The 16,986-nt window shown below is 52.3% G+C and overlaps 2 protein-coding genes across 5 annotated transcripts in view; one reads left to right on the top strand and one right to left on the bottom strand.

Moving 5' to 3' along the window:
* Positions 1-400: 400 nt before the first annotated feature.
* On the top strand, positions 401-6,224 carry Traf4 (TNF receptor associated factor 4). Its single transcript, XM_090350579.1, has 7 exons — positions 401-682; positions 3,362-3,413; positions 4,005-4,109; positions 4,189-4,350; positions 4,436-4,597; positions 4,680-4,835; positions 5,092-6,224. The coding sequence occupies exons 1-7, from the start codon at positions 540-542 to the stop codon at positions 5,722-5,724; spliced, it is 1,413 nt and encodes a 470-aa protein (XP_090206705.1). The 5' UTR covers positions 401-539; the 3' UTR covers positions 5,725-6,224.
* A 3,657-nt stretch (positions 6,225-9,881) lies between these two features.
* Fam222b (family with sequence similarity 222 member B) overlaps positions 9,882-16,986 on the bottom strand; it is a 48,596-nt gene continuing 41,491 nt past the window's right edge. For all 4 annotated transcript variants that reach the window (XM_090350574.1, XM_090350576.1, XM_090350578.1 and 1 more), the window contains exon 3: positions 9,882-12,263. In XM_090350574.1, coding sequence (XP_090206700.1) covers positions 10,657-12,263 — 1,607 coding nt within the window. In that variant the 3' untranslated portion in view covers positions 9,882-10,656. The remainder of the gene's footprint in view (positions 12,264-16,986) is intronic.

Genomic DNA, 16,986 nt, shown 5'->3' with positions numbered 1-16,986 from the left:
CTTGGCCCAGTGCCCGGCCTGGCCTCCTTGTCCCAGCTAGGCCCCTAGGATCTGGTTGCCAGGCTTCGGCTACCTAGCACCTGGAAGCCAGAGCCACGGGTTCCTGGGCGGTGCTGTGGCCTCCAGAGAAGAAGCAAATCTTTCGCGGTGCGGCAGAGGTGGGCGCGCCCCCTCATCCCTGAGCCCATTCCAGCGAGAAAAGAGGACGCGCCCCCCCCCCCCCGCCCCCAGTCCCTTTCCAGGGTGGATCCCCTGGACTATTCCCGCGGCCCGGGGCCCGGGCCAGGCAGAGGCGCCCCTGCCACAGAGCGGAGGGCTCGGCGGGGAGGGCGGGGCGCCGGGCCGGGCGGGCGCTAGGACCGCGCGGGCGCGGCTCCGCCCCTTCTTCCGGCGGGCGGACTCCCGGGTCGATCCCCGGCGGCGGCCGCTGCGAGTCGGCGCCGCCCGGAGCCGGGGAGCGCGGGCCCGAGCGAGGCGCGGGGCTGAGGGGCCGCCGCGTGCTCCGGCCCCGCTCGCCCGTGCCCGCTGCCGAGCCCGCCATGCCCGGTTTCGACTATAAGTTCCTGGAGAAGCCCAAGCGGCGGCTGCTGTGCCCGCTGTGCGGGAAGCCCATGCGGGAGCCCGTGCAGGTCTCCACCTGCGGCCACCGCTTCTGCGACACCTGCCTGCAGGAGTTCCTCAGGTGCGGCGGGTGCGGGCCGCGAGGCGGGGGGCGGCGGGGGCGGGGAGGGGGTCCGGCCGCCAGCACGTCGGGCCTTTGTCTGAGCCCCGGCCAGGTGACCCCAGGGGCGCCCGCCCTGACGTCACGGGGCGGCGATGACGTCAGGCCCGGGATGCCCCCCCGCGGCCGTCCTGGGGCTCCCCGGCTCCCACCTGCCCAGCCCAGGTGTGGTGAGCGCCGGGCGGCCCGAGGCCGGCCCTTCCCCTGCCCCCTCCGCTGCCGAGGGCCGGGCCGCCCCGGCCGTGAACTTTGGATCCCGCGGGGAGGAGGCCGCCCCGCCCCGCCCGCGCGCCGCACGGGGGCCCCCGGAGTTACTTATTTGTCTTTTACTCGCCTCACCTCTTCTCGCCTCGGCACGGCGGCTATTGTTCTCCCAGTTCAGGGATTCAAAGCTGAGACGTGCCCAGGGCCACCCCGGAGAAGGCTTAGCCGGGATCCCACCGGGTCCCGGGAGCAGGGTCCCGGCCTCCACCCCTCTCCCGGGGCATCTCACACACCCGGCTCAGAGCGGCCGGCCCGCGGGCCCCTGGGACGTCCGTGGAGTTTGTGGGTGCTGTGTGAGGCCTTGGGGGTCGCCAGTGCGCTCCGGGACCTGCTCAGGGCCGGGCGAGGCGAGGGGAGGGGAGCCCGCCCCGCGGAGGTCGCGGCCCAGCGCGCCGGGGGCCGTTCGGTGGCACTGAGGGGCCCCGGCGGGGGCGGCGCCGCCGGGGCGCGGGAGCGCTGGGGCGCGGGCACCGGGGCTCCCCCCGCCGGCCGTGGGCTGCCCCTAGCTGGTGGAAATCTCAGCAGGTCCTTTGTTTTCCGTTCCCCGCAGCCTCCCGGCCCCTGCCCTCACAGATGCTCCCGCACTAGCTGCCGTGAGCCCCCTCCTCCCTGCAGAGTACACACTTAACTCCGCTGCAGACACACGGGCCCATTGTCTTCCCTGCGCTTTCTGCTCTCCAGATGAGGCCAGCTGAGCCGGCCCCCTCCGGCTGACCCAGCCTTACCGCCTCGGGGGGGGGGAGGGGGAGGGGACTGTCAGGCCTGGCTCCCTCTGCAGTCCCCTATCGAAAGCTTCTGCCCCTCCTCCTCCCGGAAATCCCCTCTTCCTCTCCTACAGCCCCCTCCCCCCATCCTGTCTTCTCCCCTGGGCCTGGGCCTCCACTGCTCTGCCAGGAACTGTCTCTGCTTCTCCCCCTCCCCCAGTGCCTGAGCTCGGTAGCTGAGGCCTCTGGAGGGAAGAGGTTGGATAGGCCTCCGTCCCTCACCATCACCTCTACCCTACAAGCTAGGTAGTGTGTAGTCTTGGCTAAACCTTTGTCCTGGATGGGTCCCAAACTGCAGGGAAGCCTGAGGACTCGCCTTAGTCCCCTCCCTGTCTCCAAAACGACTAGGTCAGCACATTTCTGAAGCAGCCAAGTGGACCCCCCCTCCCCCTTGGCCCACTACTCTTTCCCCACTCCTGCCAGGGTTATTACTCTGGTTGGGCCAGGAAATCTGGTTATACTGTTGGTACAGGCACACCTTCAGTGCCTGGGCATGTACTGGTTCTTGGCATTGGTGGCATGGCCAGTGATGGTGGGGTCAGGAGGAGGGGGTACTAGAAACTTTCTGCACATGGGGAATGAACTGCCCTGGCTCTAAAAGTGTCTTCAGAACAGGACTGCTATGCGGCCTCTGCTTCCACCTTGAAACCTGACTCAGACCTAACAGGAATGTCATGCCTGGGGGGCTGTTGAGCCTGCTCAATGAGCCTTTGCCCTTCCTGGGCCATGCCAGGCATGTGTGACTGATCCTGGCAGGGTCAGCAGGCAGGAGGAAGCCTAGCATTGAGTTGTATGGGTGTTAACAGCCAGGTAGGGACTGGAGAGAACTAAAGGCAGTTGGCAGGGGGTGAGGTTCCTAAGCTCTTGAAGCCAGAGGAGCAATGACCAGCCAGGCTTGTGTGAGGGTGAGACAGTAGACAGTAGAACCTGACTGAGCTGTGGACTTACAGACCGGGTTCTTGTTTCACCTGTGACCCTTCCTTCCTTCCTTCCTTCCTTCCTTCCTTCCTTCCTTCCTTCCTTCCTTCCTTCCTTCCTTCCTTCCTTCTTTCCTTGCACTTCTGAGTAAAGAGGCTAGCCATTCTCAGAGGCAAGTGATGAGGATGTAAACCTGGTAGGATTGTGAATGAGTGTCAGGCCCCTTGTCTTTGCTTGGGGAAACACCTTCAAAGGAGGGGGGTGGTTGGCATGGGGTGGGACGGGGGCTAACCTTTGCCCTGGTTCTTAAGCTGGCAGCTTTGTGGAGGTTGGGCAGCCCTGGCCCATCTCAGTTCACCCTCTCCATAAGCGTTCATCTTAGCCAATGAAAACCACTATGGGGGGAAGGGGCAGCTGGGCAGCCTGTTTTGAGTCCAGCTGCTATCCTGGGGGGGGGTGCCAGCTGCCACCTGTTGGCCAAGTGCTATCCCAGCAGCTGGCTCTGCCTCCACTGGTCCCAGGACTATCACTCTCAGAACAAGGGCAGCAGTCCTAGAGAATTGGCTCCCCTCTGGCCTCTGCTTGCCCCCTTTGTCTCTGCTGTGGCTGGTTGGGAACCGGTCTGGTGAGGGGGTGGGGCTGTGCTCTCCCTTCCCATAAGGAGAGCTTTGACCCTACCCTCTCCCCATTTTAGCGAAGGAGTCTTCAAATGCCCTGAGGACCAGCTTCCTCTGGACTATGCCAAGGTGAGTCCACACTGCCAAATAACTCAGACACAGGGTACAAGGCTGTTGTCCTTGATGGGGGCTGTGGCTGTTAGCAGCCAGCAGGCTCAGTGCCAGTGTCAACCCAGAGCCTCAAGATCGCGTGCCCCCACAAAGGTAGCCTGTTCTCGCCCCACCAGCCCAGTTTGCAAACGGAGCCTATGTTTGCCCTGCAGGGCAGGCACAGTGCCCAGGCTGTGGGGGTGCACAGAGCTGCTCTGTGTCCTTAAGAAGGACTCCTTCCCCTTTCTGTGGCAAGTTAGACGTGTGGCTGAGGGCCAGGAGCCCTCCACCAGGGGATAGGAAACAGGACAGAGGGGTTCGGAACCACATAGGCTGAACTGAATACTCTCTCCAGGGGAAGCATAGGCATGTTGGAGACCCTGAGATCCAACAGCAAGGAAGTGCCTTTGTCCTTGGGCACAGAGTGGCAAACAGTCCAAGAGAGACCTTAGCTTGAGAGGCTTTTTAAGAGTTCTAGGGTAGAGCCACATTAAATAGAGGTGGGGAGGGGTGGGAATTGGGAACTGAAGCAAGCTCTGATCGTGGCTGGTTCCTCATCCCTGTTTCCAGATCTACCCAGACCCAGAGCTGGAGGTCCAGGTGTTGGGTCTGTCCATCCGCTGCATCCACAGTGAAGAGGGCTGCCGCTGGAGTGGGCCACTGCGCCATCTGCAGGTGAGGCTCTGATGGGGAGAGCTAGGACTACTCCTCCCCTGGCAGACACTGACTGCAGCCTTCCCCCCCCCCCCACCAGGGCCACCTGAGTACTTGCAGCTTCAATGTTGTCCCTTGCCCCAATCGCTGCCCTTCCAAGCTCAGCCGCCGTGATCTGCCTGCACACTTGCAGCATGATTGCCCAAAGCGGCGCCTCAAATGCGAGTTCTGTGGCTGTGACTTCAGTGGGGAGGCCTATGAGGTAAGTGGGCCCAGCTCAGAGTGGAGAGGGCATTAGACACCTGGTGACGCAGGTATCCCTTAACTTACCTCTTTAACATTTCCAGAGCCATGAGGGCATGTGCCCCCAAGAGAGTGTGTACTGTGAGAACAAGTGTGGTGCGCGCATGATGCGACGACTGCTGGCCCAGCATGCTGCCTCTGAGTGCCCCAAGCGCACCCAGCCTTGTGCCTACTGCAGCAAGGAGTTTGTCTTTGATACCATCCAGGTGAGAGGCCCTCCCTGAGCTCTGGGTTGTAGGGGTGGTTATAAGGAGGCAGCCTACTGATTATATAGGCCTCTGGTCACAGAGTCACCAGTACCAGTGCCCACGGTTGCCTGTGTCCTGCCCCAACCAGTGTGGTGTGGGCACCGTGGCTCGGGAGGACTTGGCGGGCCATCTGAAAGACAGCTGCAGCACCGCCTTGGTACTCTGCCCATTCAAAGATTCTGGCTGCAAACATAGGGTAAGAGTTCTTCTCCTTCCTGTCTGCCCCTCTTTAGCCCTTCAAGCTCCAGAAAAGCTAGGTTTCCTAGCACAGTGAAACCCTGGTCAGTTCTGCTGTATAGCCCTCATTCCTCCCCTGCTGGTCAGTTACGTCCAGCACCCTATCTTCTTCCTGTAGAGTTAGATACTTACTAGTTCTCCATCTTCTCTCCCCTGCACCTTCCACTTTTTGGTAACTCTTCCATTCCCCTCATGGCTTGGGGCTTTGCCAACAGTGCCCTAAGCTGGCAATGGCACGACACGTGGAAGAGAGTGTGAAGCCTCATCTGGCTATGATGTGTGCCCTGGTGAGCCGGCAGCGGCAAGAGCTGCAGGACCTTCGCAGAGAGCTGGAGGAGCTGTCGGTGGGCAGTGATGGCGTGCTCATCTGGAAAATTGGCAGCTATGGACGGCGACTACAGGAGGCTAAGGCCAAGCCCAATCTCGAGTGCTTCAGCCCAGCTTTCTACACACATAAATATGGCTACAAGCTGCAGGTGTCTGCATTCCTCAATGGCAACGGCAGTGGCGAGGGCACACATCTCTCGCTGTACATACGTGTGCTGCCAGGTGCCTTTGACAATCTCCTTGAGTGGCCCTTTGCCCGTCGTGTCACCTTCTCCCTGCTGGATCAGAGCGACCCTGGGCTGGCCAAGCCACAGCATGTCACTGAAACCTTTCACCCTGACCCAAACTGGAAGAATTTCCAAAAACCTGGCACTTGGAGAGGCTCCCTGGATGAGAGTTCTCTGGGTTTTGGATACCCCAAGTTCATCTCCCACCAGGACATCCGAAAGCGAAACTACGTGCGAGATGACGCTGTCTTCATCCGTGCCTCTGTTGAACTGCCCCGGAAGATCCTCAGCTGAGTGCAGAGCTGGGGGGGAGGGGGGGCACAAGAGATGTAAGGGAAGGGACATGGCCTCAGTCAGGCACTGGCTGAAACTCGGGGCTGGCCCCCCTTTCAGCTACTTCTGCCTAGGTTCTGTTACCCAGTTCTTCCCCCACCACCACCCTCAGGTGCCTCCAATTGGTGCTTCATCCCTGATCCCTGGGGGGAGCAGGTCTCGGGATTATCAAGGGCTGGAAACAAGTGATTCCCAGGGCCTGTCTCCCCTCCTGGGCAGGGCAGACATGCCTTGGTGCCAGCCACATTCTACCTGGACTGAGGCACCTGCTCAGGTGCTATGTCCCAAGAGCCATAGGGGGGGGAGTTGGAAAATGGAAGGGTAGAAAACAATCTGCCTTGAGATTAATTTTTCTTCCCTTTTCTCCAGCTGTGGCCCTTCTGGTTATTTATTTCTTTAGTGCTAGGAGGTCACAGCAGGGGAGCTCTGATTTTTAATAAACCCTGACTTGTATTTATTAACTTGGTTCCAGCCTGTCTCCTGGATTGGTTTGGGACCTGGGAGGCTGGGCCCAAGTGAAGGCTAAGGAGCCTTAGAAGAACCCTGTTCCAAGATCTGATGTACTCTAGTCCAAAGAGCCAGCTACCCTCCGGTGTTACCCTCAAGTGGCCGTCAGGGGAACTGCAGCAGGCTTTGTGTGGGAGTTACTGGCTGCTGCCCTCTGGTGCTTTAATAGAACAGTTGCAGAGCTTGGGTGTCCCTGGTCCATTCTTCAAAGGATAGTGTCCTGCTCTAGCCAGGTCATTCTTGGTCAGTAACTACCATTCATCAAATGCCTTATTGTGGCAGATATTGCTAAAAATTTAAGGCTCTAAAGGCCTTAAATAAATGTTCCTGACACCAAATAAGCTCACATGGATATTAAGCTAATCCAGAACGCAGTCTACCCAGGCACTAAGTTTAGTAAAAGAGGCCTTTGCTTTCAGGGTATCTAAAATATTTGAAGTTTTTTCCCCATTCTATCTCAATTGCCTTCCACAGGCTTAAATGAGTGCCTGTGACTGCCTACATTTTGTCAGCAAACTAAGAAAAGAAGTGAATTGACTTATCAGTGCCCCCCCCAATTAGATATATGCAACAATGTTGTACACATGGTTGTGAATTATAGCCTCAGCCTTAGGATTTTTTTTTTCTTTTGTGCCTTGAACTGGATCTGGCACTATCCCCGAGTTTTTTGTTCATGACCAGCATGAATTCCCATCTTCCCTATCCCGGTTACTCAGCTAAACTAGCCCTCATGCCAGTATGTCAGTAATTACTTTGTAGAACTCGGGCCGGCCTCTGATCTAAGAATGAGCTGGTATTACTATGAACCTACCTGAGCTCAGCAATCACTGGAGTTGGGCACACTTGTCTACTGCTTGTTCCTGTGATGTTGGATGGGCTGTAGGTCTTTTGTCCTAGTACTAGGGCTTGAGTTCAGGGCTTTATGTGCCCTTTTTTCTCCTGTTGGTCGTTGGGTTTGAACTCTGGGCACTGTCACTTAGGCTTTTCCGCTCAAGGCTAGTACTCTACTACTTAAACCACAATGCCACTTCCAATTTTCTGGTGGTTAACTGGAGATAAATGTCTTACAGACTTTTGTGCCCTGCTAGCTTTGAACCACAATCCTCAGATCTCAGCCTGAGTAGCTAGGAGCCCTGTCCTTAAGCTTTCTCTGGATGTGGTACCAATGAATGGAATCCAGGGCTTCTCACATGCTAGGTAAGCACTTAGCCGGTAGGCCACACGCCCAGCTTGATCCAATTCATTGCTGATTAATGGGATATGGAATCTTACTTTGCTGCCTGGAATGGCTTTGAACTTCACAAGGGTTACAGGTATAAGCCACCAGTGCCCAACCTTGTCTTACCTGAAAGCTTAGATAGCAGGAGGCAAAACACCTCTAGAAAAGGACAAACTGAGGGCAGGGAGTTTGGGCTAGTGGTAGAGTGCTTGCCTCGCATGCATAAAGACCCGGGTTCGATTCTTCGGTACCATATACATAGCCAAAAAAAAAGCCAGAAGTAGTGCTGAGGCTCAAGTGGCAGAACTTGCACATCTTATAGGATTACTCTTTCCCTCCATATCTTAGCAGAAATACATCAGAAAAGAAAAAAAAAAGGTAATTGAAATAGTTCTTTTGGGGTTTCTTCTACCCTTGCAGATAAGACATGCGAGAAAATCCCAATCACCAAGGTGGGTAAGTGAGGGTACAGCTTCCAGATGATGAACACAGTACCTCCGGTATTACGGGTCCCCAAAATGCCAGTGTTAGAGGCACAAAAGAAAGTTTCAGTTTTGGTTGACTCATTTGCAAATCAATCTTTATCTCCCAGTGGCTGATGGCCCCTGGGGCCAAAGTGTAAAATAATGTTTACTCATAAACTTCCATACTAAGCCATGGCAGTCCAGCCTCTGGCCTGGGCAGAAACCACAAGCTGGGCCCCACTCTAGGTTTACTGAAATACCCACGTGCACGCTCTATAGTCGGTTGGTTGACACAGCATGGTCTGGGATAATGGATCAGGGAGGATTTTTACTATAGGACCCCCATCAGCCCCTCCACCTCTTAAGTCATTCCCATTCTAATGAGACTTAGAAAAAAAAAATCACCTCAAGCACTCATCACATTACACGAATAGGACAAAATCAAAGGTGAGTTTTTTCTTTTTACTGGTTTATAATAATCTTAAAAACCCCATCACACCCATAAACCACCACAGGTGAGTAGATGAGAGCTGGAGAATGAATGCTACAGTATGTGGATAGAGTGGATAATCCAAGGTAATCCCTAGGGGTGGCATGGGATGGAGGCAGGGAGTATGTGGACAGGAGGCCCGAGCTTGGACCCTTATTGCTGGTTGGGGGTTGGCTGGCAGAGGGGCTCAGGTTTAATTAGGAAACATTTCACACTGAAGGAGGGCAGTTAATTGTAGGGTGGGGAAATCACAGTACATTTTCCATGCAGACTAGAGATGGGAGCGAGAGCTTCAGAGACTTTGCACCTCTACATAGGAAGAGGTGGGTTTTGAGGTTGTTTGACTGAAAGCCCCTAAGTTGGTGTCTGGTCCAGTTTCCTATAGTGGCAGCTCCCCTTACGGCATTGGGGAAATTACAGTAAGAATATTTGATTATAGAGATCAAGCAAGAAGTAAAGAACGTAGTGATGCTCTTTAAATTTGACTAAGGTTAGGTGGGAGCTGGAAAGGGCAGGTAAGAGGAAAGCCAACACCAAAAGTTGTAGGGACTCAGGGACAGGGAGGTACCAGTGTTCACAGACGGCAGGAAAACAATCAGGAACAATAAATTAGGACTTCATGTTGCTATCATTTGGCATAACAAAATCAGGCATTTTTTTTCCTTTTTAAATATAAGGCAACTTGCCCACACATAATTTAAAAACTGGTCTTCAGTCACATTGCTTTAGATTACTAGAGAATTTCTGGCTAAGGAACAGTGGATAGTAAATAGAACCCAGAATCTTAAATAAGAATATCAACTCACATTCCCCAGAGACAAGGGGAAGGGTTTGAGAACTTATTTGGTTCATGAAAAAAAAGGGGAGAAGGGGGGGTGTGTGGTGGGAACCAGAGCCCAACTAGGTATCTTTAACAGAATACAGGCACAAAAAAATGTACAAAATATAATCTCAAGTTACACAAAAGTGGATTTCTAGCCAACTGTCACTTGGGAATGAGTGGGTGGAGGGTGGTTTTAAAAGTGAGCGGAAGGGAAGGAGGGGCTAGTTCCAATGTAGACCCCTCTCCGGTGGTCAGAATTATACTCATTTGGTAGAGGAAGAATTCAAAGAGCTTAAGGCTTTGTGTCTTTTTGTTTTTCTCTCCTTTCTTCGTTAATTTAGGGGCTGCAAAAGGAGGTGAGCAAGGGTGAATGAAGAATGTACCTGTGGGGCCACTCATACACAATGCTACTCAAACCCACACTACGTTCATACAGAAACATGACATTTAAAACTTACAGTGTACAGCAATATTCTTAGCCAGTGTAGAGCGAATGCATTTTAACTCCCCCCCCCCTTTTTTTTTGGTGTTTTTAGTTTCGAACTCCAATGTGATCATCCCTTACCTACCCAATTCCTTCAGTAAGGTAGGTTTTGTGGTCTTTTTTTTTGTCTGTTTTGCCTTTTTCTTCTTTTTTTTTTTTTTTTTTTTTTTTCTTTTGAGGGGGGCAGGAGGTAGGGTTGAGGACAGCAGTTGAGCAGGGAGAGGCAACCATGAAAAGGGGGGATCCTTGTTATGTCCGGTGGCCACTACATTTCTCCCAGGTCTAGTGGGGACTCAGGAACCAAGAGGCTGATACAAGGGCAGAATTTTCTCCAGGGCAGGGCCAAATATCTGAGATGCCTTGCAGGTAAGACTGGCAAGGATTAAGTTCTGCCCAGGAAGCAGAATAGATGCAAAACAAAGCTTTGAGAAATGGGAAAGAACTGGGAGATGAACATTGGGTAAGTTTCAATTTGTCTTTGGGTGAATAAGGAATGAGCCTCTAGAGTACTTGGAAACTCTGATTTCTTGAGAGATAGGAAGAGGCCTACTTCAGGGGCCTTCATCACACAGTCCTAAGAGAAACAGGCAGAGGTTCAGGAAAAGATAAGAGAAGACTGGAAAAAAATGGCCAAGGTAGAAAAAAAAATCATGGCCAAGGCAGCTGCCTGCCTGCCTAATAGGCAGGCAGCTGAGAGAAAAACCCGGGGGTTAGGGTAAGGTCCTAACATAAAAGTTTCTGGAGGGGATAAGAGGATCCCTTCTGCTCCCTGCCAAGTGCCCTTCCTTAGACATCTAAGAATGATCACATCAGAGAAGCAAAACTTTTACACTACCCAGTTACTTAAAAGTCTAAACCTTGGAGGGCGATGTATGAAGTGTAGCCTGAGGAGGGCACCATGGCTCCCTATCTATACCCTGGGTGCTGAATATGAAGACTTCGACTATCTGTGGGATCGGGAGCACGGGTGCCAGGGGCTCGGTGGGCCTTGCTCAGCATAGCCAGGCTCTGTTCTCGGAAGCAGGCCTGTTGGAAATCTCCACTCAGGTAATCCACCGTTTGCATCAAGCTGTTCTGGCTTGCAACTGGACCACCCCCAGTCCCTGAACGGTAGTGTGCCCCAGGAGCTGCTGCACAGTCGAGGGGTGCACCTGTGGGCTGCCCACCATGGAATGGCATGGCGAGGTCCTGAGACCCCGAGCTGTCGCTATTGGGAGTGGGAAGAATGTTGTTCCACAGGGGTTGGAAGTAGTGACCATTGGGGTAGGCCAGAGGAGCTGCCAGGCCATTGACTGGTGGAGATGGAGTCGGCTTCTCCAGGGTTGGCTTCAGATGGAAGGATTGTGCCAGGCAGAGTTCCTGCGGGTAGGTAGGGGCCTTGCCCACAAAGCCAGGCCCTGCCAACTCACGTCCTGCTGCATGCTTGCCTGTCAGGCCAGGGGCTGGTGTCCCACCAGCCTCGATGCACATATGCTGCAGGTGGGCCAGCTGGTGCTGGTTCCAGGCGACTGACTTGAGGTCGCTAGGGTAGCCAGTGGGGGCTCGAGAGATGCCTGTAGGCAGGTTGACAGGACCTGTGGCAGGCAACGCGGCTGTGGCTGCATGGGCGTGCTCCATGGGATTGACCACACATGAAGGCATTGGTGTGGGGATGCTGTGGGTTGACACCCGGGTGCTTGCATTGATGAGCAGACTGCGACTAATAGGGCTGGGGTTGGCGATCTGGCCCTCACACACTGAGGTAGTGCTGATGCCTGCCCTCGTCTGGCAAAATTGGTTGATCTGGTGCACAATGCTGCTCAGGTCCGGGGGCTGGCTGTGCTGCAGGGTGGCCGCCATTGAAAGGGGAATAGTTGAGGTAGACACGGTCACATTCGGGGGAGCATCTGAGTCTGGCATCTTCCGGCCTCCATGCAGCAAGGGATTGGAGGGGTGCTGGAGACCCTGGTGAGTCAGGGCCTGTGGGTGGACCAAGCCCTGGGTTTGAGCCATGGGCTGAGGGTGGCCCAGGCCCTGAGGCTGCTGGAGGCTCTGAGGGTGAGACAGTGCCTGTGGTGGCGGGATACCCTGAGGGTGCTGCAGCGTCTGGGGAGGGGCATGGGCCAGGGTCTGTGCATGCTGTAGGGCCTGCTGGCGGGCCAGAGCCTGGGCCTGGGGGTGGGCTAAAGTGCTGGGTGCCACAGTAGCATAGGGTGCCACTGGTGGGTTCATGATGGCCTCAGGGAGTAACCGGGCTCGGGTGCCGTCAAAGTCCTTGAGTATACTTTTGGCTGGCACTTTGACAATGGCAAGCAGGCCTGCCTTGGTGGCAGCCTGAGTCGGGTAGGGGCTGTAGCGCTGGGCTGATGTGTCGAGGCCGTTCACAGTACGACGAACGTGTTTCCTCTGGGGAACCTTCACACTGTTGGGGAAGATTTTTATAGTCAGTGGGTTGTTTGCGACCTTCTTAGCATACGCGTCCAATTCGGCTGGGGTAGGATAGTGAGCAGTTCTCATTTTCTGTGTAGTGTCCCCTAGAGAGAGAAAGAGAGGGAGGGAGAGAGAGAGGGGGGAAGGAGAGTAGAGAGGGAGAGGGAGCTCATCAGTGCCAAGCCAACCAGGCCTTCTAGAGTCCTCTGTTGAGGCCTGGGGAGTGGGGGTAGGGGAACAGCTTGTCATCTGTGGCCTCAGCCCCCACAGTCACATGCACTGCTGACCATTAAGTATGTCTAGTGGGCCAGGCTCTCCTCATGACTCTCATGAGCCCCATTTGATAAATGAGGTTACTAAGGATCAAAATGGCAAAGCAACTTTGCAAGTCCTGTATCTGTGTCCTGGCCATTTCTCAAAGGTAACCAAGACTTCTTTTGCTACATGGAACCCTAGGCTCCTACTAGTCCACCCTGGCATGGGGGCGGAAAGTTCTGCATAGAGCTGCATGTCAAGGCCCTTGATGTACACACAATCCTTTTCCTTGATGCGCTGGTAAAGAGGGTACCAGTTACTACTCTCCAGTCTGCAGAGGCCAGCAAGGCAGCAGCATTTCTAGTGCTTTGGCAGCTGCAATGTCATGCCCATGGGTATACAGGCCCAGCTGGCAAGTGACTGGGACATTCTTTCTCAGGAGAGGAGGAAGGAGCTGCCAACATCTCTCCCCCATTCCCCGCTTTACTTTTGTTTACAGTTTACTCAGTGCCTGACAGGGTGAAGATCAAAAGGCTTTTATTTATTTTCTTCTGTGGAGGGAGGGTGATAATAAGTAACAGGACAGAAGGGAGAGAATTGAGGAGGATTCAGAATGTCTTTAAGGCCTGGGAGCCAAAAATAATCTGTATTTGGTCATGTCAGCTGTCATTTTCAAAGACCTGCCTTCCTTTGGAGACTGCGGAAATGCCCACTCCCTGGCCTCATTAATGTTAACAGTCTCTTTGTTCTCATCTCCCGGTGCCTCTCTTCAGGGGGCTCAAGCGGATGTTGGGCTTCCAGTCAAAATGGAAAAGATTCCCAGAACAAGAGTTCTTTAAAGAGGAGGGGCTCTTGCAAGGGGTTGCTTCTCTCTCACAGGAGGGGTCTACCCTGCATACACACAAAAGGTGTTTAATAAATGATTGCTGAATGAGGAAATATACAGACTACCCAAAGCACAAGTGGCTTGGCTGAACGCCTGGACTCAGCTAGCTGACTTCCTCCCCTTGCAAAATGCAGCCAGGATAGACAGACCAAGGACTAATCTGCTGAATGCCCAGCTGGTAGTCTCAGCTGGCAGTGGCCCAAAGGAGACCCCATTCAAAGTCATAGCACTGAGGATCAACTGGAACAGCAGACTAGTGAGTGTGTTGGAAGGCAACAGGACACAGCTGCCTATATTTGGTGACATTGCTGGCTAGCTGGCAGCAACTGCTTAGAGACTGCTGCTGCTCTCTGAAGCAGGAAAAAAAAAAGCTCAAGTCTAGCAAGGGTAGAGAGATTTGGTCCCATGCTAAAAAAGACAGACCTGAGCAAAAAGGGAACATAATCGAAAGGAAAAAGGCAGTGCTTCTAAATGGTAGAACAATGCCTGTTTTTAGTAGTTACTCCAACAGGGCCTACTTTATTTGCTGATTACAGAATAGATGTTCATATATAAATGAAATGTTTGTGAAACATGTGATTTAGGGAAGGTATTTAAAAAATGAATATAGCCAGGCACAGTGGCTCACACCTGTAATCCTAGTTTCTCAGGAGGCTGAGATCTAAGGAACATGGTTCAAAACCAGCCCTGGCACTCAAGACCTTGAGATTCTTATCTGCAATTACCCACCCACAAACCAGAAGTGGTGCTGTGGGGCTCAAGAGGTAGAGTAATAACCTTGAGAGTTCAGGGTGAGCACCCAGGCCCAGAGTTCAAGTCCCACAACAGACCAAAAAAAATTTTTTATACATATATATAAACATGAGGGCTGGGAATGTGGCTTAGTGATAAAGTACTTGCCTAGCAATCACAAAACCCTGGGTTCCATTCCTCAGTTGCAGCAGAAAAAGCCAGACGTGGTACTGTGGCTCAAGTAGTAGAGCACTGACCTTGAGCAAAAGAAGCTTAGGAACAGTGCTCAAGCCCTCAGTTCAAGCCTCAGGATTGGCAAAAAAAAAAAAAAAAAAAAAAGATGATTATGATGGTGAGAACTGAGGGCATGAAGAAGGGAAAAGCAGAAGACCAGAAATCTTCCCATCACTAGGTAGAGTTATCTGATAAGAATCAAAGTGCAAGCAGGGCTCGCAACTCTAATCCTAGCTATTCAAGAGGCTGAGATCTGAGAATCAAGGCTCAAAGCCAGTCCCGGCACAAAAGGACCAGGGACTCATCTCCAATTAGCCTCTAGAAAATGTGGAAGTGGGGCTGTGGCTCAAGGATAGGGTGGGAGCTTTGAGCTGAAGAGCTCAAGGACAATGTCCAGGCCCAGGGGTATGGTGATATCCTTGAGCTGAAGAGCTCAGGGACAGTACCCTGGCTGAGTTCAAGCCCCATGACCCACCTCCCCCCAAAAAATCACAGTGCAGCTTGAATTCTACTATTTCTTATAACCCAAAGATCCTTAATGGGTTTTAGCTATCACAAAGTGAACCTATTTCCTGGTCTTTCTTACATTCTCCCGAGTAAGATTAAAAACAGGGTGCTAGTGCAATCATACCTGTAATTCAAGTTACTCAGGAGGCTAAAATCTGAGGCTCATGGTTTGAAGCCAGCTGGGCAGGAAAAGTCCTTAAGACTCCAATCAACCACCAAAATGTCTTAAGTGGATCTGCGGCTCAAGTGGTAGAGTGCTAGCCTTGTGAGCTCAAGGACAGTACACCCAGGCCCTGAGTTCTAGTACCAGGACTGGCCAAAAAAAAAAAAATCCAAGCAGGACATTGTGGTACAGTAAGTGGCTTACTGAATACAAGAGTTTCTTTGGAAGCTGGGCGCGGTGGCTTATTCCTATAACCCTGGCTACTCCAGGAGCCTGAGCTCTGAGGATCAAGGTTCAGAGCCACCCAGGGCACAAAAGGACCTGAGACTCTTATCTCCAATTAACCTCAAGAAAACAGGAAATGAGGCTTGGCTCAAGAGTAGGATGGAAGCCTTAAGCTGAAGAGCTAAGGGATAGCGCCCTGGCCTAGATCAAGCCTCAGGACAGCCCCCCCACCCCCCCAAAAAAAAAGTTTCTTTGGAGCTGGGAATGTGGCTTAGTCTTGGAGTGTTTGGCTAACATGCATGAAGCCCTGGGTTCCATTCCTCAGTACCAAATAATCAAAACAAAACAAAAAAGCCAGAAGTAATGCTGTGGGTCAGGTGGTAGTGCTAGCCTTGAGCACAGAGAAGCTCGGGGACATGAGAGGAGCAGAGTTCATCAAGCCCTAGGGCTGGCAAAAGAAGTTTTTTTGTTCTACATCAGTACTAACTCTCAAGTTGTTTTCCTAGCAAAGGCAAAATAGAACAGGTACTGTCCCTTAACTTTTTTGCTTACTAGAGACAGGAGCCTCATAAACTTGCATGCGTGGGCTGGATTCGAACAGATCCTCAAATCTCAGGCTCCTGAGTAGCTAGGATTACAGGTGTAAGCCCATTGGAACCTGGCTTATTTGTGACTTTTCATGTTTTTACTACTAGATACACTTTATCAATGACAAAAAAAAAAAAAACCCTACTTACATATCTGGTACACAGAGTCAACTGAGGCAAGGCACAATATGGAGAGCACAGTTATGAAAAATTGGATCTAGAGTAAAGGCACGGCTTTATCATCTCCTAGTGAGAGTCTGGGTTATGCTTCATTTATCTGCAGAAATGGTATCTGCTTTCTTACTACCAAGATCATGAGATTCAGAACTACCAAGATTTCAGAGACCCAGGAAATTACTTTGTGAACATAAGACTATGACTCTGATAGGCATTTAACAAGAGCAGTATTGACTACGTCTGCTTATAGGTAAGACAAATAAATCAGATTTTAAAAAGCTTTAACTCAGGGCCAGGAGTTTGGCCTAGTGGTAGAGTTCTTGACTAGCATGCACGAAGATCCAGTTTTGATTCCTCAGTACCACATACATAGAAAAAGCTGGAAGTGCTGTGGCTCAAGTGGTCAAGTGCTAGCCATGAGGAAACACCCTAGGACTGGCAGAAAAGAGAGGGGGGGGGGAAAAAGGGGAGGAGGGAAAGAAGGAGGGGAGGGAAGAAGGAAGAAAATCAGAGAGGTAACAGAAAGCACTATTGCCAGTGTGTGGACTAAGAGGAAAAAAAAAATTCTAGAATCTTGTTTTCCCCAGACTTGCCTGCTTATTCTTTTATTTTGAAAGTCAGAATACATAGGTAGCGTATGCAATGTGATACAAATATAGATTTCAGAGTTTGATCTGAATGTGAGTCCCAGCTCAGCTACTGGATAATTCTGTGACAAACTCTCTATGCCTCATCCACACAATGACACTCACCAGTAGTCCCAGTTACTCTGGAAGCTGAAGCACAGAGGATCAACTAAGCCTAGAAGTTTGAGAACAGCCTGGCCAATGTAGTAAGATCAAAACTCAAAACAACAAAACAAACAGGAACATATGGGAGGAGATTGGTTCCAACAGGAGAGAGGAGAGCTAACAAGGAGGGGATAAAAGATGAATATGGTAGAAATTTTTTTGTGTGTGCATATGAAAATAGAATGAAATTGTTTGCAGAAGGTGAGAGGAAGAGAGTAACAGATGGGATGAGGTTGATCAGGATACACTGTATGCAGGTATGAAAATGTT

Source organism: Megascapheus bottae, chromosome 17, assembly GCF_031878675.1.
Source record: "Megascapheus bottae isolate mThoBot1 chromosome 17, mThoBot2.hap1, whole genome shotgun sequence".
Taxonomy (NCBI): domain Eukaryota; kingdom Metazoa; phylum Chordata; class Mammalia; order Rodentia; family Geomyidae; genus Megascapheus; species Megascapheus bottae.
Note: the sequence above shows the minus strand (reverse complement) of the source record. Positions and strands in the feature narration are given on the sequence as shown.